This window comes from Macrotis lagotis, chromosome 2 (genome assembly GCF_037893015.1).
Source record: "Macrotis lagotis isolate mMagLag1 chromosome 2, bilby.v1.9.chrom.fasta, whole genome shotgun sequence".
In the NCBI taxonomy this organism is placed as follows: domain Eukaryota; kingdom Metazoa; phylum Chordata; class Mammalia; order Peramelemorphia; family Peramelidae; genus Macrotis; species Macrotis lagotis.
The window spans coordinates 26,389,495-26,413,637 of NC_133659.1; the positions used below are offsets into that span (position 1 = coordinate 26,389,495).

A 24,143-nucleotide genomic window follows, 5' to 3' on the forward strand; every position below is an offset into this window, starting at 1 on the left:
AAATCAAGAATGTATTATTAAATGGTTAGAAAAAGAAGTGATGATCTCAAAGAGCCAACATGCCTTCATCAAAACATCATAAAAGGCTAACTTCATTTAGCTTTATTTAAGTATATGGAATGGTTCATGAATTTGTATATCATCTCTGCATTGTTCCATTTTTAGTATGTGTGTTGCCAAATCAAACCCCCTCATTTACTTTTTTGACAAGGAAATTAGACTAGTAAATGAAGGAAAAACTGCAAATACAGATTACCAAGAGTTTTTTTTCCAGGCTTTATTTCCAAAAGCAGACCTACCTTCTCTCCTTTTCATCTCCCTCTTCCCCAGCCCCCCACTGAGAAAGCTAAACAAACAAAAATCCATAAACACGTATAGTTAAGCAAAACAAATTCTCACATTGGTTAAATTCCCTATCCCCAACTCTCAAAAGGCTGAACCTATACTTTGAGTCTATCATCTATCAGAACACAGATGATGTATTTCATCATGAATCTAGAATCACAGTTCACCACTGTGTTGATCAGAGTTATAATTTCATACAAACTTCATCATTTTTACATTCTTGCTGCTCTCATATAAAATGTCCTCCTGGTTCTACTTGCTTCATTTTGCATCAATGCATATAAGTCTTCCCAGGTTTCTCTAAGAACATTACCCTCATCATTATTCCATTACAATCATCTATACCACTGTTGGTCTGGCTATTCCCTCAGTCTTCAATTCACAGCACAATAGCACAGAAAGAGCTGCTATAAATATTTTTGCACATGAATCCTTTTTTCTCTGTCTCTGACTTTTTTGGGGTGCAGATCGAAGAGTGGTATCACTGGGTCATGAGTTTAAGAATTTTCAGGATATAATTCCAAGTTGCTTTCTGGAATGACTGAAAGTCCTCTGCTCTACCAGCAATCCATAAACAAACCTATTTTCCCAACAGTCCATCAGCATTTGTCAATTCCTTTTTAGAAGAAGGGGGACAATGTTGAGGAAAAACTACAGTGTTATTTTAATTTGTATTTCTCCAATTATGAGAACTCTGGCTTGGGACATCTTGAATTTTTTTTTTCCTCCAAAAATGACCCATTCCTATCCTTTGACCATTTGTCAATTGGGGAATGGATTTTATTATTACATTTTTCTATCAGTTCCCCATATCTCTTAGAAATGAGACCTTCATTGGAAAAACTTGCTATGAAGATTTTTCCCCCCTAATTTTAGCAATATTAGTAAAAGCTTAAATAAAATTCATTTTTGCCTTTTGTGACCCTCTTTATCTCTTGTTCCATCAATAGCTCTCTACTTTTAACCAGAGATCTTGGTGTATGGTGTGAAATGTTGGTCCATACCTGATTTCTGCCAGATATTTTCAGTTTTCCTACTTGGTCTCAAGAAGTTTGACTCCAGGCCTGAAACTTGCCACATGCAATGGACAAAACAGAAACAGACAAAGACTGCCTCATAACAAACCAGCTGAGTTTTGTTTTTTCAGGCTTTTTTCAGGCTTTATTTCCAAAAGCAGACCTACCTTCTCTCCTTTTCATCTCCCTGGTGGTAAAAAAAAAATGACTCACTGATGTTTCCAGTTTGACAGGTAAGGAAGTTGATGCTCAGAGAGGTTAAGGAGCTTGTTCACAGCTTTTTTGATATATATTCAAATTTATATTAAATATTTTTTTTGCAAGGCAAATGGGGTTAAGTTATATTAAATATTTTACAGGGAAAAATATTCAGACATTTTCTCCTAAAATCTAGTTCTCTGGGACTTCCTGATTAAGGAGCTTCTGTACACTGGGAAATGAGCTGAGAATAAAGTAAGCTCAGAGAAAAGCAGGATGCCTCTGCATTTTTGGCTCATACTCTCAACACCACGTGGTGGTTTTTGGTGCCATTACATGTGACACAACAACACTGTGGGATGATCAAACTCACAACTGCCAACTTTTTAGACCATCCACAAATATTCTCTGAAAATATTGCAGTGTTATGTAGATCAAACTATTTTTCAGGGCGTGTTCAAAAAGAGGGTCCGTAATAAGCTATCCAGAGCATGGAGAAATGCTAAACACTTATAGTATGTTTTTTTTTAGGTTTTTGCAAGGCAATGGGGTTAAGTGACTTGCCCAAGGCCACACAGCTAGGTAATTATTAAGTGTCTGAGGCCAGATTTGAACTCAGGTACTCCTGACTCCAGGGCTGGTGTTCTATCCATTACGTCACCTAGCCACCCCTGTAGTAAGTTTTAAAAAGAGGCAGAAACCTAGGTTCCATGATTAGAATACAATAGCACTGACAGGTCTTGGTATCTCCTGACTTCTGGAGGCAAGTTTGAGGACTAGATCCTACTTACCAGAAACCCTTCTATAATTGGACAAGAACATTTCTAATGGGCTTTAAAGAAGGAAGGCTAAGAGTTCAGTTATGATGTCTGTTTTTACGGAAGAGGAAACAGACTGGAGTAAGTTAAATGACTTGCACACAGACACTTTGCTCCAGTCAGAGCCAGCAGCTGACACTCAGGGTTAATTGGGTGGATGATATGAGAAAACAATATGTCAAAACACTTTGCAAGTCTTAAAACATTATACAGTCCCATTAAGCTGTTATGGAAACTGTAACTTTGAATTTTCTGACTTATAAATTGAAGACCTCGCTCCAGACGTGTTCAATGGACCCAATGTCCATCCTGTCAGATGTCATGCTGCTTAGCTGTCTCCTTCCAAGTTAAAAAAAAAGGAGGAGGAAATGAAGCATGTACAGCACAGACAAGTTCACAATCTATTGCTTCCAATTAATTGGAACCAATTAATTATAGCCATTAACTTATTGATAATGATGTCTTGGGAAAATTTTTAAAAAATTTTTGGGGGGGATTTTAATTTAAAACTATTTTAAATTAAGTCTCTCTCTCTTTGTTGCATGCCCAGAAAATAGATTCATTTGCATGCCTATATAACTTAAGAACAACACAGCTTAAGGTTTATAGACACAAGAAATAATCCTTGGGGCAGCTAGGTGGCACAGGGGATAGAGAACCGGCTCTGGAGTCAAGAGGACCTGAGTTCAAATTCAACCTCAGACACTTAATACTTACTTAACTGTGTGACCTTGGGCAAGTCACTTAACCCCACTGCCTTGCCAAAAAGAAAAAAGAAAGAATCCTTTTTAGACTAGATTAAGCAAAACAAATTTTAACTATTTTCTAAGTTCTTTTTAAGAACTAAAACAGGCCGGGAACGGGATTTCAAATGAAAATGCCAGCTCAGCAATAAAAAGAATGACCACCACTGGAGATCAGGCGCTAATATTAGGAAGCAAAATCAAGTCACATCCAACACAGACTTGCTGTCCAGCTTGAACATTCAAGCAACTCCTCAGCCTCTAAGGTCCCTGTTTACAGTCTCCATGGATCGGTTTGCCTCACCTCCCCAAGGCCCAGCGTAGGGTCATGCCTACCTGCCAATGCATCACGATAGAGCTGTACAAAGTGACTGAAGATGTCCTTGGGCAGACATTTCTCATCAGGCAAACACTGAAGAAGGATCACAACTTCTGATTGTCCCACAGCGTGCATACCCTTTGTAGTGAAGCACCAACATTTTCTGTTCACATCTATGGATGGAATGAGAATGTCAGCAAGAGATCTAAGCTTTCCCTCTCTCCCTCCCTCCCCTCCCTGGGTCCCCAGGCCCAAACACAGGGGCAGGGAGGCAGAAATGGGAATGGCTCCATGGTTTCTGCTCTAGAGGACAGATCCTGTCATGATAGTCTCTACAGCACTATCAGAATAGGCATCCGGGATCCAGCCTGCTGACTCTTGGAAAGATCAGAGACTGCTGAAAAGGAGCCAAGAAAGCTCTAAAAAAATTTACTAGAAGGAAATAAATGCAGACCCCAGAATCTTTGGGGGAGGGGGCTGGGAATCTTGGAGAGCATCTGAGTCACTTTGTAGATGAAGGCAGGATTCTGCATAGCCATAGTCAGAAGTAGGCCCCCAAACTTAACCTGGTGCCTACCAAATGGGAAAGCCATTCCATCTGGGCCCAAATCCAGGCTGGGGGGGGGGGGCGGGGATTAAGTGTCTAGGCACTACTGAGCCACAGCCCCCACAGTCTCTCGTTCTGCCTACAGGGGCCAAGCAGATGTAGCTGAAGCCTAAGGCAAGAATTCACACAATGCCACATATATGGGACATTGTTCTCCTAGGAGAAGCTACTTTCCTAGAAGCAATAATGATTTAATCAATATTATTCATATAGAAGCTGGCTTTATTACTATGGCCTTATGGGAAGGAAGCCACTTTGGTGAGCCTGCAAAAAAGTTCTGTATTTATTCAAGAACACTTGTTATGACCACAATTCAATACTACTGGCTCACTTTTAGTCTACGAATATTATATGAATACACGTAGCCTAAGATTCAAAAGTTATTTTTCATGACTCATTTTTATTTTTTTTTAGGGTTTTTTTTTTTTTTTGCAAGGCAAATGGGGTTAAGTGGCTTGCCCAAGGCCACACAGCTAGGTAATTATTAAGTGTCTGAGACCGGATTTGAACCCAGGTACTCCTGACTTCAAGGCCAGTGCTTTATCCACTATGCCACCTAGTCTCCCCAACTCATTATTTTTAACAGATCACCCCAGCAAAATGGGGCTCCCAAACTAAGATTAACAAAAAAGAAATAGGCCCCATTTCTGTCCTCTCTGTGAGAATGTCCACATAAAGTAGTTACAAGTAAAAACACTGGACTCTTCTCAGGGGAAAGATAGCAATTTTATCTTTGAACTAAGTATTCAAATCCCACATTCCCAAATTCTTTCAATATAGGCTAAGTGACTCAAAGGAGTTCTCTGCCAGCTACTTCCTGAGAGTGAGATGACACACTGAGTCAAGCATGGAGAAACAAAACCAAAAATATTATGTCATTTGAAGAAGTCACTCAGGGCTTGGATGAAAAATGAGGATCTGTCATGCAGCAGAAAAGCCCTGAGTTCAACTTGGGAACTCTTCCCCCATGGATGGCCTTGGAGAAGTCACTTCTCAAGGACTGAGTACCCTTCGTGATCAAAAATGGGGTTCCCTTCTACCTCTGAAACCTAAACTTGGAGCAGGCAGGAGAGGCTGCTGGGCCAGCTGGAGGCGTCTGATGAACTCTGATGGCTCCAAGGCAATGCCAAGCGGTTTCTATAGCTACCAGGGCCAAAACAGTAGTAGGAGCCAAGGACTGGACTCAGGGCTCCCAGAACTCTTACTCTCACCTCCCCCCCCCCCCCAATCCAAGCCTGGGGAACAGAAAGCACAATTCCAGGCTGCTGCAGCTCATGTAGGCTTGAGCCCCCAGAACCAGCCCCAGCTGCAGGCCTGGCATTGACCATTGCTAGTTATGGCCTCCAAACGTCCCTCTGTACCCCTGAGATAGCCCTCCAGTCCACCTGGCAGAATTGGGAGAAAAGACTGTGGTATTCCTGAGTGAACACTGAGCTGCCCTGGTGGGGGTCCTGATGGCTTTAGTCAGTTTACTTCCTGCAGCTCTATGAGGCAGAACATGATGTAAAGAGAGCAGTGTTTGAACCAAAAACCACTCTGATATCTGTGGGATATGGGGCGCCTCACAGCCTCAAAGTTTTGGTCAAATGTGATCATATCTCTACTGTCCAAATAGACAGCTGCCAAGACAGACACTCCACATCCATCTTGCCAGGGTCCCAGGGTCTTCCCACTGGGAACAGCAACTCTGTTGTCCCAGACATGCTTCACATCCTGGTCAACTAAACAGCAGGAAACCGGACCCTTCTCAGAGCATGCCATCTGCCCTAAAGCTACTTGCTCTGATCCCTGACTGACCCATTGCTCTATGCATCATCCCTGGCTCTCCTCAGATCCCAGACTCCTTCTTTAGTCTTTATTCTAAAAACTCCTGGAGGACAAATGCTGTCTCCGTTCACTCTGGTGCCTATGATGAGGACTAACATGTAGCTGGTGCTTAATAACCACTTGCTCATTCTTGGAGACATGGTGAGGGGACCTTGTAAACTTCAATGTCTTACAGTTGTCTGAGCCATCTTGGTGGCAATATTATAAACCTTGTCCAACTGATGAGAAAATTGTGGAGTTCAGGGACATAACAGGATTTATCAAAGAGCACATGGTGAGTGAATGACTCCAAGCCTAGCAATATCTCCTTTTCAGCCCCCTCCCCAGCCCATCACCTGATCCTTTACACACCAACCAATCATATCGATTTCCAGAAGTTACAATTGTGAACACTCTATTCACAACCAATGGTTCTGTAAAACTTAGCTCATTTTAATTTAAGAAATGTTTGAAAAAAGAGCCTTCTACTTACAATTAACAATTTTGACCATTGACAGCAAATTTGCATTTAAAACAAACACCAGGGGGTCAGGGCCACCATCCTCCAGCTGCTGCATTACTGAGATTTGGGAAGGGCGCTCCTCCACAGCATAATCTTCAAGAGAAAGAATGAGAGAATGAAAGGAGAACAGACTGGAAGGGGGGGAATGGCAAGGGAGGCCCACACATGGAAGTGTGGATCTGCTCAACCAGAATCTCCTGAAAAGTCAACTAAGCTAATTAGAGGGGGAACAAAGGCATTTGAATTTACTAAACTTCCTACCCCCAAAATGGCTTGTGCCAGACAGTCTCATCTTCCTTTACAAGAAATTACTTAGCCTGAACAGTTTCGTATACATGTTCAAAGATCAACATTTCAAATAATTCAGCCACAAATCAATTCTGGAAGTAGGTCCAACTCAGATGCTCTGGTAATTCTAATATTTGCTTCAGAAAATGGATAAAATGGGGGCAGCTAGATGGTATAGTGGATAGAGCACCAGCCCTGGAGTCAGGAAGGACTTGAGTTCAAATCTAATCTCAGACACTCAAAATTATCTAGATGTGTGACCTTGGGCAAGTCACTTTACCCCACTGCCTTAAATAAATAAAAAACAATTTTAAATGGATAAAATGATACTTTTCAAAGTTCCAAATTTCATTATCCTCAAAGATTTTGAGTGTCAGAGCTATCCTTCAGCTGGAAGCTATCATAATAAGAAAACAGGGCTGCACAAGCTACATTCAGACTATGAAGGTTAGGTCCAATTTGGTTGATCTGAGAAGTCCTGATAGCTAGAGAAAAGGAACTCTACTTAGTAGTCTATTAAGAACAAAGGATCAAAAACTTTTATTGTGGTTGTGGAAGGAAGTAATGAAAATGTGTCCACCCAGCAGGACACTACCTTCCAAGACCCAAAGAAATATGGTCATTTGATTTGTCTGTCAAAAATATTCTTTTAGGGCTGGCAACCACCAGTAGAACATTTTAGTAAAGGTAAAATATTAATTACTGTTATAATTTAGACCCCCAAAAGTCAAGAATTCTTTTACTTAGGGTGGTTTGAGAGAACTCCCAATATCAATTATGGTCAACTGTCATCACCCTCCTATGGAAGAAAGGGGGTGAGGGGGAGTGTAGAAAAGTATTCTGAAGTGTACCGATAATTCTAATAAGATATACTTTGAAATACTTAAATTTTAATAGTATATATATATGTGTGTGTGTGTGTGTATACATACATACAGTGAAGTGTGTTCCAATCGACCCAAAAGAGAAAAAAAAGGTTTTGAGAGCAGTTGGGATGTGGGGGAACACAGGGGGCAGGGACTGTGTAGGGTTGGGTTGATGGCACTGGAGAATCCTGGCTCCTGTGTTTAGTTGCCTTAGAGACCAGTAGAAATGGAAGTGATTGAACCCTTAGTGCCACTCACCTCCTTTGACCCCAGTAGAAATGAGGATGGGAGGGAGGCCATCTTCAGGAATCAGGTTCATTGCACTCCCAACAGGACTTCCCACCTGAGTTATACTCCCCGAGAATGCAGAAATATCAGTCTACCAAAGAAGTGTACATAACATTAAAGAGAATTCAAGACTTGGGAGAGTCAATGGGGGGGGATCTGACAGTCTTTCTTGAACACACAACAAACATTCATTGAACACCTCCTGAATAACAAGAACCTAAGTGCAAAGCCCTACATGGGGCACTTGGAGAAGAGGAAACATTCAGTTGACATATGGTCCCTACCCTCACTGTGCTTCCAGTCTAGCACCAACAAAGAAGGATAATGTGCGCTATTCCTCACTAAGCACAGAGTGCCTTAGAAATGGAGATTAGTCCTCTGCTCAGACCTCTCTCCCCTTTCCACTTGTCATAGTATAACCTATAGTGTATCTGTCTTGTTTTATCTCCTCTCCTAAATTATCATTTCTACTACCAAACACAGTGCATTTTTAAGACACAAAGACACACACACACACACACACACACACACACACACACACACAGGATAGGTTATTAATAAAGACTCGCTGAACTGAATTACAGATAGAATATGACAAGTGTACTTTAGATACTTATCTCTCCTTCAACCCTTATTGTATAATTAAATAACATTTCACTCATTTTATTTTTTGTCTTATCATGGCATCCGGGTTTGAAGCATTTTTAGAAGAGGAATGGTCCTTATAGATGGTTCATCCAATCCCTTCAGTCTTACTACAAATGAGAGAATGGAGACTCTCGAGAAGCTTACTTGCCCCAAATCCCACTGTGGTTAGGGAGAGAACTAGGATCTGAGTCTCTCAAGTCAGAGTGAAAGAGCTCTTTCCATTTTGACTCATGCCGTCTCTCTTGCCTCAGGTAAGAAGGGGGAGAATCATGACCAGAGTTGGCTTTGGATTTCCAACATGCTCTTCTTGCTTCCCAGAGGCCTAAGGGCTGATTTGAGAATAGGACAGTGAAGCTTTCTGACCCCCCCCCCCCCATAGGGGTCTTCGCATAGGAGCTGGTGTTGGGAGGGAAGGGGAGGGATGCCCTTTCAACTTGGAGATTCTGAATTCAGCAGTGGCCACAGAACTGAAGCCAATGAGTTCTCTTACCTCTGCTGCCAGTGGACTGCTGCTCACTGGCTGGGCTGGATCATGAGACACAGCCAAGGCTCCCGTGGAGGAAGGACCACTCACTGTTAATTTGGCTGCATCGGCAACTTCCCCGTTAGGCAAGATCCCGTCGGCAAACCACACTCGCCTTTGCTCTCGGGGCTGAGCCACTTAAGGGGCCAGAAAAATAGAAAAGGGCATCAATCTGACAGCAGGGTGAGCTCAAAGGGTCACCCATCCAGGGACGCAGAGATCATTATCGGTAGCGCTGACTTTGGAATAGAATAATCACAATTCCTCAAACAGCTGCTTTTAAAGAGCTCGTCAGAGGAGCTCAAAGGTATAACACGCATGAGGGCCTCTCACATTCCCCTGGGATAAAATCAATCGCTGACACATTTCGTTGACCAAAAAAAAAAAAAACTAAGGAAGACCAGACTACATCCAAAATAAGTACATGCAGAAAGCTCCTAGCAAACGAATTCAGAGTAGGAGGAACATGGCCACAGACTTTCAACGCTTCCAATGAAGAAAAGCTTGTCTCCCTGGCACCTGAATACCTGGGAAAGGGATGAGATTAAAAAGAGCAAAAACAAGATGCATGGAAGAATGCTGGAGAGGTCTTTACTGATTAGGATGGAAAAAGTGGAAGCAAAGGTACAAGAATTTGCAAGCAAGTGATCTAGATTCCTTGGGTAAACTGGAAACGAAGAAGGAAAAGGCATTGTAACATGGAATCCCTTTTTCTGATTCTGCAGGGATTTGTATCTTTTCTCCAACTCTGAAAACCTTCAAGCCAATTAACAGTCAAACAAGAGTGAATCTGGGGGAAGAGGAACCCTTACTACCCCACCCTCAAAGTGGCAAATGAAAGAAAGGGATCTTTAAGAAAGAAATCTCAAACTCAAAAACACAGGCATTGTCACCAAGTGATGGTCTGACAGTAAAGGGAGATGGAAAGAGTATGATAAGTTAAGTTGGATCATCAAAGTGGGGCAGAAAGATCTATTTAGAAAGAAGGGGGCACTCCTTAGAGAAAAGGAAGAAAAAATTATAATGGCTATGAGGAAACAATTTTTCTAACAATAAGAGCATTAAAGAGAAACATATACCTTCTATTTTCTATTGCTACTAATAATAGTAACTCTTAGAATTTGCAAATTATCCTTTAGTTGGCTCAAAGGAATTTATAGACCTCCGCATCACCCAACTGAAGTGGAGCCTCTATGTTCTGATCTTGTCATGAGCCACCCCCATTTAAAAGCTAGCCTAAGCTTGAGGTGTGCTGAGACCATCTCAATGCTGTTACAAATCTGAAGGAAGAACAAGAGACATCATAGGACTAGTCAGGAAGAAGGTCCTATGAGGTCCTTTTCTAGGTCACTTCCTAAGCTCCTCTGAAGGGCACAAAGAGAGGACTAGGAGAGGAATCCTAAACAGAAATCCTCTACACCCACACTGACTTCAAGAACAGGACTGGGAGGTTCCACGTGATTCTTTTCTTCCACTTAGCTCCCACCCAAGGGATCTACCAGCGGCATTTATAAAAATATGGGCCACCGAAGCATGTCAGCCCCTTCTCAGAGGGATGTGGAGAAGGACAAAAAAACCAAGTGAGAGAGAAAGAGAGAGAGAAGAGTGCGCACACAGGCGGTCCCCTACCTTCTGCTCCGGGGCGCTTTAAAACTCCCACCGGCACCATCACAGTGGGAGGAGGAGAGCTCAGGGCTCCTGAGGCCTGAGCTTGCTGCAAGGGAGGGATAGTAGAACAGTATTCTGCAGGGTTGTTAGGGTTAGGGCTCTGGCTGGACGCGCTCAGCATGTTCTCCCAGGCTTGAGCTAAAGTATAAATACAGACACAATCAGTGTGAATGGATTGCAAAATATGGCGACCAAGACCTGCTCCTGCTTAACCCTCATGGCAAGGCCTTCTTCCTCGGGATCCAGGGATTAAGGAAACAACCAAGGAGAAATTCAGCAAGGCAAACTGGTATCAGTGGAAGTGATTGTGAATCTTTTTCCCATCTGAGTTTATATTCTATTTTTAATGGTTTCTTTCAAAGAGGAATAGTATTTCCTTTTAAAGGAAATTAAACATCAAGGAACTGGCTTACAGGTTTGAAAGTGGGTTAACATGTTCTGTTCTTTCCTTTACATTTAAAGTGTTTATATAATGTTCTACCAAATTTCCAAAGCTGGGGGTTTAAACACTGTAATTAACCCCACATGCATGACTTTCAGTTTCAACCTAATAAACTTCTCAATTCTTTTGGGGTGGGGAGTGGGGGTGAGGGGTGTGGAAAGTTCTCATCTGAAAAACTCCAGGGCCAGAGATGAGGCCGACACCCTGCAGAGACGCTCCGGTTTAGCTTTGTATCCAAACGTCTCCACCTAGTAATGTGTGGAGTGATCATGAATAGCCGCTGCTATATTCTGGTTGTGTCTCCAAGCACAGACGAGTGCCAACAAATGAACATGAAATGGGCCATGGTATCTACAAGTGAATATACTCCAAGTGACCATTAGGGAAATGAAGGTACTCCAGGGAGAAAATGTATGTAAAGTGCTTAGTAAACTTAAAGATGCTATCGAACTGCCAGCCATCTCCATCATTAGGATCGATTCATCTGTAATCCAGGTATGTTCCCTTTAATCTGAGAAAAGGAGTGAGAGATATTGGAGGTCCTGGCTTCAGCCCTGTTCGCTGGCTTCCCAAGGAAGGACCAGAGCTCCGGGATGTCTCCCTTCCCCTCTAGGGCTTAAGTTCTAGAAACCTCAGGAACAGCAGCACATGAGCAGAAACAGGCAGAATGACAAACGTTGGGAAGGGTCTTCACACTCGAAAACCCCTCTCCGTGTCAGAGTGAGGAGCCACAAGACCCCGATGCTAGCTACTTCAGCCGGGAGCAACAGGCCAGTACCAGGAGGGTCTTAGAGCCCTGTGGGAAGCTCATAGGGTTAAGAGAAAAGGAAAAAGGAGGGGTAGGAGGAGGAGGAGAGATGGAGTAGAGAGGGAACACTGAAAAGCACCAAATTAAATATTAAGAAAAAGACGTGGCCAAGCCATGCAAGAGGAGAGATGCTGAAAAAACCAGGACATGTGGGTAACCCTAAGGATGCCCTCTGGAGGGGCCTCCTTGGCTTAACACCAAGAAAGACTTGCCTATGAACCCTCTATCATTTCCTTCATCTTGGGCTGTGCCAAGTCAAAAACAGCTATTGAGGCAGAGGACCTTAGACAGCCAAGGAGGTGCCAGGCACTGTAATTAAGCTGAGCGCTCTATCGGTGGCCCAGGGCCAGGGACGGAAAATGGAAGCAGTGAAATCAAAATCGATGGCCCCTAAAAGGGGAGTACATGATGAATGTCTGCTCAAAGTTAGAAGAATTGAGGAGTGGAAGGAAACTGAGTGGATCATAGGAGATGAGAACTGCTCAGACTAAGTTAGCATGCAATCGGGTCACAGGCCAGCACCAGAAAACATCACGATGGGTGGGTAATGCAGACAGAGACAGAGCAGGAGGGGCCCAGAGCAGAGAAACGCCAGCTTCTGGGGGACATTACACCATGGCACAGGCGGGGACCCTGCCCCGCATGCTCACCAGCACTCCAACCTCCTAGGACTTATTTTGGCAACAGTACAGGGAGGTTTTTGGAGGGAAGACATTATATTCTGATCAATTGTATTGTGCCCCTTTACAAGAACACTTCAGGTTTTTAATTGAAGTTTATGTAGGTCCCTTTTCCAAGCCCACAAGACAAAGGAAGACTGCCTTAGCTATATTTAACCCAATAAGCATCCACATATTTAGGTGATGGAACAATGTAATTCCCCCATCATTCTGGTTATAACAAGTCTAAATGCTAAAAGGGTTGCACCTTTAAAATCCAATATTCTATTCATTCCTGGAGGTTAGAACATTTACTTATTTTAAAATAATAAAGAACAAGAAGAGGGCTTCTCATTATTAATATGTTTGCCCTTCCTCTGGCAAAGGAAATTAGGCAGCAGCCCTCAAGAGCACCCAGTTGTATGCAATACCCTCCCCATCTCAAAAGGAAATCACGAAGTTTCCATTCCCCTGTTCCCTTTCCACAGGAAAACAAACATATTTTTGAATATTCAATACAGCAGTAGATGTGTGAATGCAACCAATTCTGTCTTTTGCCTAGTAACACTTACCTGGTTTTAGCCTTTAACCATTATATTACTAAGAGGAATCCTGAGTTTTCAACACACATTTCAATTTTCCCAAGTAAATTCAAAACAATTTAAGAAGGGAAATCATTTGTTAAATAAACATCTAAAAGGAGAGGAAAAAAACAAACAGTCATGTCTGCACAAAGCCTCTCCAGTCCTCTCTTCTAGACTTGGCCTTTTCCTAATTAACACTCACCATTCATGAGCACGGAATGGCAGATCACACACACTCTGGCTTCCTTTCTCTCCATATATAGCAACTTGCACTTCAGGCTACAACATGCAGCACAGAACACCTGTTGGCAAAGAGAAGACACTCAAATTACTCAGGATCACCCAGAGCAGAGAGGACAATGAGGAGCTGGGCACAAGTTTTAATGAAGCCCTAGAATCCCTAAGAAGAAATTCAAACCAAGAGGTCAAGCCCAAGCATGATGCGATCAATCAGTTGGCTCAGCTCTGAAATCCTATGACTAGGATGATCCCAGGTGTCAACAGCAGAAGAAATGAAAATGTTTTCTGAAAAGGATGACTTGCCAATAGTCTTGGAAAGTGATCTCTGCTTCTCATATTCTCTTCAGCATTCCAGTTAGTTAGTATGTGTATACACATCATGAGAAAGACAAAGACAAAGGGACAGAGAAAAGGAGGGAGACAGAGACAAAGACAGAAACAGGCATAGAGAGGGATAAACAGAGAAAGACAGCCTGAAAGAGACTCAGACGCAGACACGAAAGACATAGAAAGGAGTTTAGGTCTTTAATCTCTGATGACTAGATGTTGTTCCTTACAGCAGGACCATATGTGATCTAGACTATGAATCTCCTTGAAGACCCTGCTGAGGAATCTCCATTACCTATGCCTCAGAGGAAGACACGGATAAAACACTGACTGCCTTCAAGAAGCTTATATTCATTCTACTAGAGGGTAGTGAAGTAAGTAGTCTAGGAATGTCAGAACCAAGTTCCAGGGAATGCAAGAGATGAGAGAGAGATTATGGAGGTAGAAACTAAAAATTCTGATAACTAATTTGATAGGAAATTTTGTAATTTTTCAGCCTTTAGACCCCACAGCTACAGTAAGTTCTACAGGTCCTCACTTTTCGTGTGCTGAACTGTAAGCCCTCAGAAGCTCAGACCCTAAGTCATCCTGCCCAAACCATATCAGCAGGAACTTGCCCTTTACTGAACTTGATTATCAACTGGCTAATGACTGGGCAAGCCGCTGACTGCTCCCCCAATCCAACTTACATGACTTAGTAGGGGTGCAGGGTGTGTGTGTGTGTGTGTGTGTGTGTGTGTGTGCGCGCGCGTGTGCGCACACGCCTTCTGTGTTGCCTTGTGCTGGACTTTGGTTTGACAAACAAATCCTATGTTAAAACAGCCAGGCCAAAGTATGCACTAAAGCTTGGAGCGTGGGGGGGGGGTGGGCAAGCCAGAGTCCTTCATTCCACCAATATTTAAGAAGCCCCCACTGTGGGCAGAGCTCTGGGTCAGGTGCTCTGTACCTACACAGATAGCTGAGATCAAGGTCTACAAAGACAGTCTGTGATCTTGTTTCTGCAGGACTTTTTCTTAAAATCAAACACGACAAAATGACTACCTATTAAGAGGTGCAAAGAAATGTTTCTAATAGATCCATCTGTAGAGGAAAAATGGACCAAATGCAAAGAAGCTAGCAGGGGTAGATGCTGCCTAAAGAGAAGTCATGTGGGGAGATTCAGATATTCCTGGTACAAAGTCAAGGAGTAGCTGGGACTTAATAAAAGGTTCTTTTCCCCAGCCACAGATTTCTCACATTTCTTTGCTGATTCACAAACCTACCCAAAGTAAAAGAGGCTCAGTGGCCTAATGGATACAGTGTTAGACTTGGAGTCCAGAAGACTTGAATTCAAAATCCACCTCAATCTTGTATCAGGTTAAGTGATCCTGGACAAATCACTTAACCACTCTTTGCCTCAGTTTCTTCATCTGTAAAACAGGGGTAATAATAGAATCTACCTCCCAATCTCATTATGAGGATGACAAGAATTAATATAAAGCCCTTGCAAACCCTGAAACAACATGTGAATGCTGTTGGGGGGGGGGTGATATTTTCCTGATTAGGCAGTTTTAACCAATTGGGGAAACCATAACCTCTCTGAATACCAGCTACCTCAAATATGAAATAACAAGGTTGAATAAGATCACCTCCAGGGTCTTTCCTCTATTCAAATCTTGGCTCCCATACTAATGATATGATCAGTAGACAGAGGTTCCAATTACATTACCTTGGGCAGAACAGACATCCAAAGAATGTCTGTTAAATTTCACTGAATGGACCTTGCGTAAATCCTGTCATCTCTCTGGAAACAGGTTTCTTATCTATAAAATTAGGATAATGCTTTTATTATCTAATAATTAACCAAGGTAGATAGAGAAACTGACTCTGATTTCACAGTTCAGAGCTCATGTGACAGAGGTAGAAAAAAGAGGCCAAGACTATGAGTAAGTGTAAGTATATTCCTAATTGCCCAAATAGTAATAAAATTCATAAGATTTACTAATAGTATCTTCCCATGTAGGAATATAGAGTTTATGTTTGTTTCTTATGTTTCTTCTTTCCCATTTACCTTTTTATTCTTCTTTTGAGTCTTGTATTTGAAAGATCAAATTTTTGTTCTGTCCTGGTCTTTTCATAAGGAAAGCTTGAAAGTCCTCTATTTCATTAAATATCTATTTTTTCCCCTAAAGAATTGCACTCAGTTTTGTTGGGTGGGCAATTCTTGGTTATAATCCTAAATCCTTTGCCTTCCAAAATTGGCAAACTCCAAACTATTTGGTCTCTTCATGAAGCTGCTAAATCATGTGTAATCCTGATTGTGGCTCTTTGTTAATTTGTTTCTTTCTGGCTACTTGTAGTATTTTCTCCTTGGCCTGGAGCTCTGGAATTTGGTTATAATTCTCCTGAGAATTTTCATTCAGGGATTTCTTTCAGGAGGAGGTGATTACTGGATTCTTTCAATTTCTATTATACCCTCTAGTTCTAGGATATCACAACCGATTTCCTTGATGATTTGTTGAAATACAATGTCCAAGGCTATTTTTTATTCATGGCCTTTGAGTAGTCTAATAATTGTTAAATTATTTCTCATGGATCTATTTTCCAAGTCAATTGTTTTTCCAATAAGGAATTTCACATTTTCTTCTGTTTTTTTCATATTTTCATATTTTACCTGGTCATTTATTGATGTTTCATGAGTCATTAACTTTCACTTGCCTAATTCTAATTTTTAAGGAACAATTTTCTTCATTGAGATTTTTGTGCTTCCTTTTTCCATTTGGTCAGTTCTATTTTTTCTTTTTCTAATTTTTTGTAAGGCAACAGGGTTAAGTGATTTGCATAAGGTCACAGGGTCAAGTAAGTATTAAGTGTCTGAAGACAGAGTTGAATTTGGGTCCTCCTGACTCCAGGGCTGGTGCTTTATCCACAATGCCACCTAGATGCCCCTAGTTCTATTTTTTTTAAGGTTTTTGCAAGGCAAACAGGATTAAGTGGTTTGCCCAAGGCCACACAGCTAGGTAATTTTTAAGTGTCTGAGGCCGGATTTGAACTCAGGTACTCCTGACTCCAGGGCCAGTGCTCTATCCACTGTACCACCTAGCCACCCCCTAGTTCTACTTTCTAAAGTGTTACTTTCTTTGGTGAGTTTTGTATACATTTTTCCATTTTGGGGGGCTTCTTTTACTAAGCTGTTTACTCTTTTTTTCATGCTTCATTACTTTTTTCTCTTTTCCTCTCTTATTTGATTTTTAAAATCATTTTCGAGTTCTTTCAGGAGTTCCTTTTTTTTTTTTTGGTCTAAGACCAATTCACATTTTTCTTTGAGGCATTTGTTGTCTTTTTCTAAGTTTGTGCCTTGATCTTCCCTGTAACCATAGAACTTTCTATGATCAGGTACTTTTTTTTATTGTTCATTTTAATGCCAATTTTGTGATCTTTTGACTTTATGTAAATTGGGTCCTATTCCTGGAGTAGAGAAGGCACTATTCTAAGCTTCTTGTGCCAGGCCTGGGGTCTAGATGCTGGTTTGCACTTGGGGGGAGGGGGGGAAAGAGATGAGGATGAAACCTCATTACAGTCTCCCTGAGGTATAACCTATTGCATTTCCTTCCCATTCCAGTGAGATAGACCTTTCCTGCTAAGCCTTTCCTTGGACTGGAAATTTGCTTCACTATTACAAAATTGGTTCTAAGGCATTTTTTTTTAGATTTTTGCAAGGCAAATGGGGTTAACTGACTTACCCAAGGCCACACAGCTAGGTAATTATTATGTGTCTCAGGCCAGATTTGAACTCAGGTACTCCTGACTCTAGGCCTAGTGCTCTATCCATTACGCCACCTAGCCACCCCCTAAGGTACTCTTGAAAAGATTTTTGGAGGGGAAATTGGGAAGGCTCAGGTGAGTTCCTGCCTCACTCTGCCATCTTGGATCCAGAAGAGATATGGGTATTAAGAAACAAAATCAGAATTCAAATCCATGTTCTCTGATGTTACATCTAGTGTTCTGTCCACAAAGTCAAATTGTTTCACATGTGGTCAGGAAAGTACTTTGTAAAACTTACAGCATCAAAGATATCATTGATTATTGACTCTATAGAAAGGAATACCCCTCTACTACTTACATTTAGTTATATTTTTCATAATTGGAAGTTCTGATATTTGAAAACATAGTTCAAGTCATGTATGTGGAGAAAAATACAGCCATCCATGTTTTAGGGGAAAAAAAAAAAAGAAAAACACAAGGTCCTGGATATAAAGGGTGGAAATTTTAGAATCCTTTTAGCATACAGAAAACTATTAAAGACACAGGAAGTTGAAAAACAAGACATTGAAAGTTACATGATTGCTCCCTCCAAGGCAGTAAAGAATAGTAAGTTCAAATTAAATAGCTTTCAACTTCAATTAGCTTTTATGTGCCTAATTACAAATGTGATCATCTTGATAGACTTCCTGTAATCTCCTTTTCTCACAGAAAAAAAAATTCTGCTATTTCATTTCTAATGATATGAGAGGATCTGATAATATACATTATAACAGTTGCATTACAGTCAGTAATAAGCTCCACCACCAAATCCAATCCAGGCAGACTATCAAGCTTCTTGATGTTAATTCACATTTTAAAGAAAAATACAATGACTTCAATTGCTTACAAAAAGAATCTGCTATTGGTCGTACAAAGACTGACCAATGCTCCTAACTGTGGACTGGCCCACGTATCACCTCATCAGTTCCTAAATTTTCTAATGGGGTGGCTAGGTGGCACAGTGGATAGAGCACCTGCCCAGGAGTCAGGAGGAATTGAGTTCAAATTTGGCCTCAGACACTTAATAATGACCTAGCTGTGTGGCCTTGGGCAAGCCACTTAACCCCATTGCTGTGCAAAAACCTAATAAATAAATAAATACATAAATAAATTTTCTAAGAAAAAAGGCATATTCTCAATCAATCAGCTAACAAACCTCTATTAAGCATCCACTCTACAACAGATGTTGTGCTAAGCATAAAAAATACCAACAAAGGGAAAAATACCTACTCTCCAGATGCTCATAGTTAAATGGGGAAGACAGTACAAATGTGCTTATGTACAAATAAGATGGAGACAGGATCAGTGGAGGAAGGTCTCAGAAGAAGGTCCCAAGATGAAGGAAGACTGGGAAAGCTTTCTAGCAGAAAATGGAACTTGAACTGAGATTAAGAAGAAAACAAGGGAAGTTGGGGGAGGTGGGAATGAGGATGGAGAGTTCCAGGCATGGGGGGACTATTTCATTCAGCCCTGGAAAAAATGAAGTCTACAAAGCTACTCTTCCTTGCAGCACCAGAGACTGATGAAGTTGGCAAACACCAGAAATTACATACATGTCTTGAGAAAATCGATGTCACGCAAACATAGATATTGGGAAGAGTCTCAGTAGCCCCCTTTCCATTCAAATACATCCAAACTTTGTTTGAAGACTTCTTGGAGGCAAGCAGCCCTGGTCACTTTGGAAATGCTCTAATAGTTATGAAAAATTTCTTTACATCAAGCTTCAGGTCAAATCTCTGGAATATCCCCCACCTATCCTGTGAATAAAAACAAGTCTAATACCTCACATTTAAATGATAATTTAGCACATTCCCTTAAGTCTGTTGCTAGCTTATCACCTCTAAATGATCTTAATAAGATAAGTCTTCAGGGCTTTCATAAACTTGGTCATCCTCAGGATGAGTCCTTTCTTGTCCCCATCCTTCTTAAAAATATTTCCCTGAACCGTATGCTAAAATGATCTCATGAGACAAAGGACAGTAAAACCTTGAATGGACACAACACACTTCTTCCATCATAACCTGGGTCAGTCTAAGAAGTTATGAATTTGGACATGAAAGGATCAAGTCTTAGGAGCTCTCTGATAAAAACTCATAAACTAAGGACTCTAACTAAATTTTCGAGAGACAGAACCCACAAAGGGACCCAGTGAGGCAGTTCTCCTACTCAAGGTAACCTGGAAAAGAGCAGAAAGGCTCTGCTCCCCGGGGCCAGAGGGGCAGCCCGCCAGAGGGGTGGCCTGCCAGAGTGAAAGAACTTCAGCCTCCCGGAGGCAGGCCCAGGGTGCTGGGAGTCTCGGCTCACAGCAGTGGGGGAGTCTCCTGAGCTGCACCCCAGGAGCACGGCACAAAGTGGGGGAACAGCGGGGGGGGGACCTCTGCCAGAGTGAGCATGTGGAGCCCAGCCCTCGGGGCACACAGGGAGCAGCTGGGTCTTTTGGCAGCCTAGACCCGGAAACAGAAGCAGGTGGAGCCATTGAGCTGAGGGAGGGGAGTGAAAAGCGAGAGAGACTGCCCAGCTCTGTCCTCTGCCCCTGGAACAGAACTCTGGGGCTCTGACCACATTCAGATCCTGATCCCAGTCTAGGGACCCCCATAGAACAACATGCCCCCCCACCTCGGCCCGTGGCAGAGGGGGGCGCTTATAGTCATTCACAGACCAGGAGGGAGGACAGAGCCTCACACACTGAGATCCTTGTGGGAGTGTCCCAAAAGCAGGCTTAGGCTGGGAAAATGAACAAGCAAAGAAACAAGAGGAAGACCATTGAGAAATATTTTGCAAATGAGCCCAAGAAGGATCAAAATACTCAGTCTGAAGATGAGGAAGCACAAGCTCCTGCATCTAAAGACTCCAAGAAAAACAGAAATTGGGCTCAGGCTATGATAGAGCTCAAAAAAGACTTTGAAAATCAAATGAGGGAGTTGGAAGAAAAACTGGGAAAAGAAAGGAGAGAGATGCAGGAAAAACATGAAAATGAAGTCAGCAGCTTAGTCAAGGAAATCCAAAAAAATGCTGAAGAAAATACCATGCTAAAAACCAGCTTAGGTCAAATGGATAAAACAGTTCAAAAAGTTATTGAGGAGAAGAATGCTTTAAAAAGCAAAATTGGCCAGATGGAAAAAGAGATAAGAAAACTCTCTGAGGAGAATAAATCCTTCAGACAAAGAATAGAATTTAGGGAGATTGATGAATTTACCAGAAATCAGGAATCAATACTTCAAAACCAAAAAAATGAAAAATTAGAAGAAAATGTGAAATATCTCATTGAAAAAACAACTGATATGGAAAACAGACTTAGGAAAGATAATTTGAAAATTATTGGACCTGAAAGTCGTGATCAGGAAAAGAGCCTTGACATCATTTTCAAAGAACTACTACAGGAAAATTGCCCTGATATTCTAGAAGCAGAGGGCAAAATAGAAATGGGGAGAATCCACCAATCCCCCCGAGAAAGAGATCCCCAAAAACCAACCCCTAGGAATATTATAGCCAAGTTCCAGAACTCCCAAGTCAAAGAGAAAATATTACAAGCAGCCAGAAGGACACAGTTCAAATATCGAGGAGCTACAGTCAGGATCACACAGGACTTAGCAGCAGCTACATTGGAAGCTCGTAGGGCTTGGAATACAATATACCGGAAGGCAAAAGAGCTTAGAATGCAGCCAAGAATGAACTACCCATCAAGGCTGAATGTCCTCTTCCAGGGAAAAAGATGGAGTTTCAATGAACCAGGGGAATTTCAAAGGTTCCTTTTGGAATGGCCAGAGCTGAACAGAAGGTTTGATCTTCAGATACAGGACTCAGGTGAAGCATGGAGATTGGAGGAGAGGGAGGAAATATGAGGGACTTAATGAGGATGAATTGCATGTATAGAAAAATGATACTGATAATCTTCATATGAACCATCTCAGTTAATAGAGCAGGTAGAGGAGCTTTTATAGTTGAAGCACAGGAGAAAGCTGAATTCGAAGATAAAATATGGTGTAAAAATGGAGTCAATAAGAAAAAAAGGGAAATGGAATGGGAGAAAGAAAAAGGAGAGGGGGAATAGTCCAAGCTATTTCACATAATAAGATTTTTTTTTATTACAATGAGCTATTGCAATGATATGGAAGGGGGGAGGCAAGGGGGAATGAGGGAACCTTTGCTCTCATCAGAGATGGCTAGGAGAGGAAACAGCATATATACTCAATGGGGTATAGACAACTGGAGTAAGAAGGAGGGGGGAGCAGGGGGAAGGGGTGGGGATGTGAATAAAGGAGGAGAGGATGGACCATGGGGGGACAGTGGTCAGATATAACACATTTTCTTTTTTACTTCTTGCAAGGGGCTGGGATTGGATGGCCTGCCCAGGACCATAGGGCCAGGTGGATTCTGGGCCTAAGGGGTGGTATGGGGGCTCAGGGCTTCTTGGCCCCAGGACCAGGGATCTGTCTGCTGTGCCACTCAGCAACCCTACAGCAGAGTCAGAGTGAAAGGAGAGAGAAAATAGAGTACATGGTAGTGGAGGAATAAGAAAGGAGGGAGTTGCGATCAGCAATGGCAACGTTGGAAAAATATGGAAGTAACTTTGGTGATGGACTTATCATAAAGAATGTGATCCACTCACGACAGAGTTGATGGTGTTGGAACAAAGACTGAAACACATTTTTTGTTATTATTATTTGGGGGAGGGTGCAGGGCAAGTGGGGCTGGGTGGCCTGCCTGGGGCTACATAGCAGGGTGATCATTGGGTGTCTGGGGCCGGATTCGGACCCAGGTGCTCCTGGCTCAAGGGCCAGTGCTCTGTCTGCCACCCAGCCACCCCTACTATTATTACTATTTTATTTTATTTTGGGTCTTTTTTTTTTTCTTCTTTTTGGTTTTTGCAGGGCAGTGGGGATCGGGTGGCTTGCATATCACATGGCTGGGTGATTATTGGGTTTACAAGGCTGGATATGGACTCGGGTGCTCGTGGCTCCAGGGCTGGTGCTTCATACATTGCACCACCTGGCCATACCTACAATTATTACTATTATTTTTTTATTTTAATTTTTTTTCTTCCCCCTTTACTTTTTTGCCCAAGCAAGTCTATCTATATTCATGGGGGGAGGGGTATTTTGTTTACTTGTAAACAAGTATAATTTATTAATGTAAAGAAAAACATTTGTACAAAATGAGAATAAAAAAATAAATTTAAAAAAAAGAAGAAAGGAAAAACATTATCACCTTCATCTTCACCATAAGAAGAAAAAGATTGCTTGCAATGTAAAGAGAATAGCAAGTAGGCAAGTTTATAAATGGAAGCATGTGAAATTTGTATAGAAAGTTATGTTGATGATTAATATGGATCTATGTTTAACATGGTTTTATATATATATATGTATTCACATGTATAAATATATCTGTCAAAGGGAAGGGAGAGAAGAAGGAGAGAGGGAGAAAAATATAAATCTCAAAACTTAACCAAAAAATGATTGTCAAAAACTACCATTGCATGTAGCTGGGAAAAATAAATAAATAAAATATGAATTATCAAAAAAAGTTATGAATTCAGTTTTTCTAACTTTGTTTTGTTATCTTTTTTAGTTTTTGCAAGGCAAATGGGGTTAAGTGGCTTGCCCAAGGCCACACAGCTAGGTCATTATTAAGTGTCTGAGACCAGATTTGAATCCAGGTACTCCTGACTCCAGGGCCGGTGCTCTATCCACTGTGCCACCTAGCCACCCCCCTAACTTCTAATAGCCTAGGGATTTCAAAGAATCACAAACTAGCAAAGATCATCAAGATTGTACTAGGATAAGAAAGCTCTCATGGCACATCTCCCAAGTGGTAATACAGTCCTTGTACCAAGACCTCTAGTGAGAGATAATCAATCCACTAATTCCTGAGCCAGACCATTATATATATTTCTGGAAAAGAAAGATTTTCCTTAGTCTGAGTTGAAAACTACCTTTGCAATTTCTCTCAGTTCTACCTTTGACCACTACTAAACTGATTTAAAAAAAAAAACTGCCACTTTAGATCCATATAAATATAACTCAGGATTATAACATTTGCATTTATAAATATTCACTATGTGCTGAATATTTCTATTCCCGAATCTATGGAAAAATAAGCCCCTGAATTATCTTTAAAATTAACTTAAATCATCCTTTGATCCACATTTCCTTTAAAACATGCGTGCGACAACCACTTTATGTTGTGTTTGTTTTTAAATGTGGAAATGAGTATCATGATTAAAAGGGACTTTGAGGAATCTGGGATAAAAAAATTTTTCAAAGGAAATAGTGGCTATAAATAAATGAAATCACAGTCAAATTAAGTGGTACCCTAATCAATAGCATCCCTACAGAGGATAAAATAGACAAAAACACATGTTCAACAAGGTGCATTCCAAATGCATAATGGTGTTCATTTCCCACTTCATCAGTCCATCTGCTAGTTAGCAGGTTTAGTCAGAAGTATATAAAAGTGAAATACTTCAAGCTTCAGTCTAACTCCTTTCTTTCTTTTTTTAAAGGCAAAGAGGTTCTACAAAAATATTTTTAAAGAGGAAAAACCAAGGACACTCATCTAGTCTAACCCATTCTTTTACAAAAATACAGAAATGAGTCTAAATAGAGCAACAGAACCTACAAAAAGACAGAGTGAAACAATTTTTT

General features: G+C 41.4%; 1 protein-coding gene across 6 annotated transcripts in view; it reads right to left on the reverse strand.

Moving 5' to 3' along the window:
* ZFYVE9 (zinc finger FYVE-type containing 9) overlaps positions 1 to 24,143 on the reverse strand; it is a 200,040-nt gene that overhangs the window by 54,769 nt on the left and 121,128 nt on the right. For 5 of the 6 annotated variants that reach the window (XM_074221441.1, XM_074221443.1, XM_074221442.1 and 2 more), the window contains 6 exons: positions 13,352 to 13,451; positions 10,618 to 10,794; positions 8,956 to 9,125; positions 7,788 to 7,908; positions 6,346 to 6,468; positions 3,457 to 3,612 (listed from right to left, as the gene is read on the reverse strand). In XM_074221441.1, coding sequence (XP_074077542.1) covers positions 3,457 to 3,612; positions 6,346 to 6,468; positions 7,788 to 7,908; positions 8,956 to 9,125; positions 10,618 to 10,794; positions 13,352 to 13,451 — 847 coding nt within the window. The remainder of the gene's footprint in view (positions 1 to 3,456; positions 3,613 to 6,345; positions 6,469 to 7,787; positions 7,909 to 8,955; positions 9,126 to 10,617; positions 10,795 to 13,351; positions 13,452 to 24,143) is intronic. The other variant, XM_074221445.1, reaches the window with a different exon arrangement.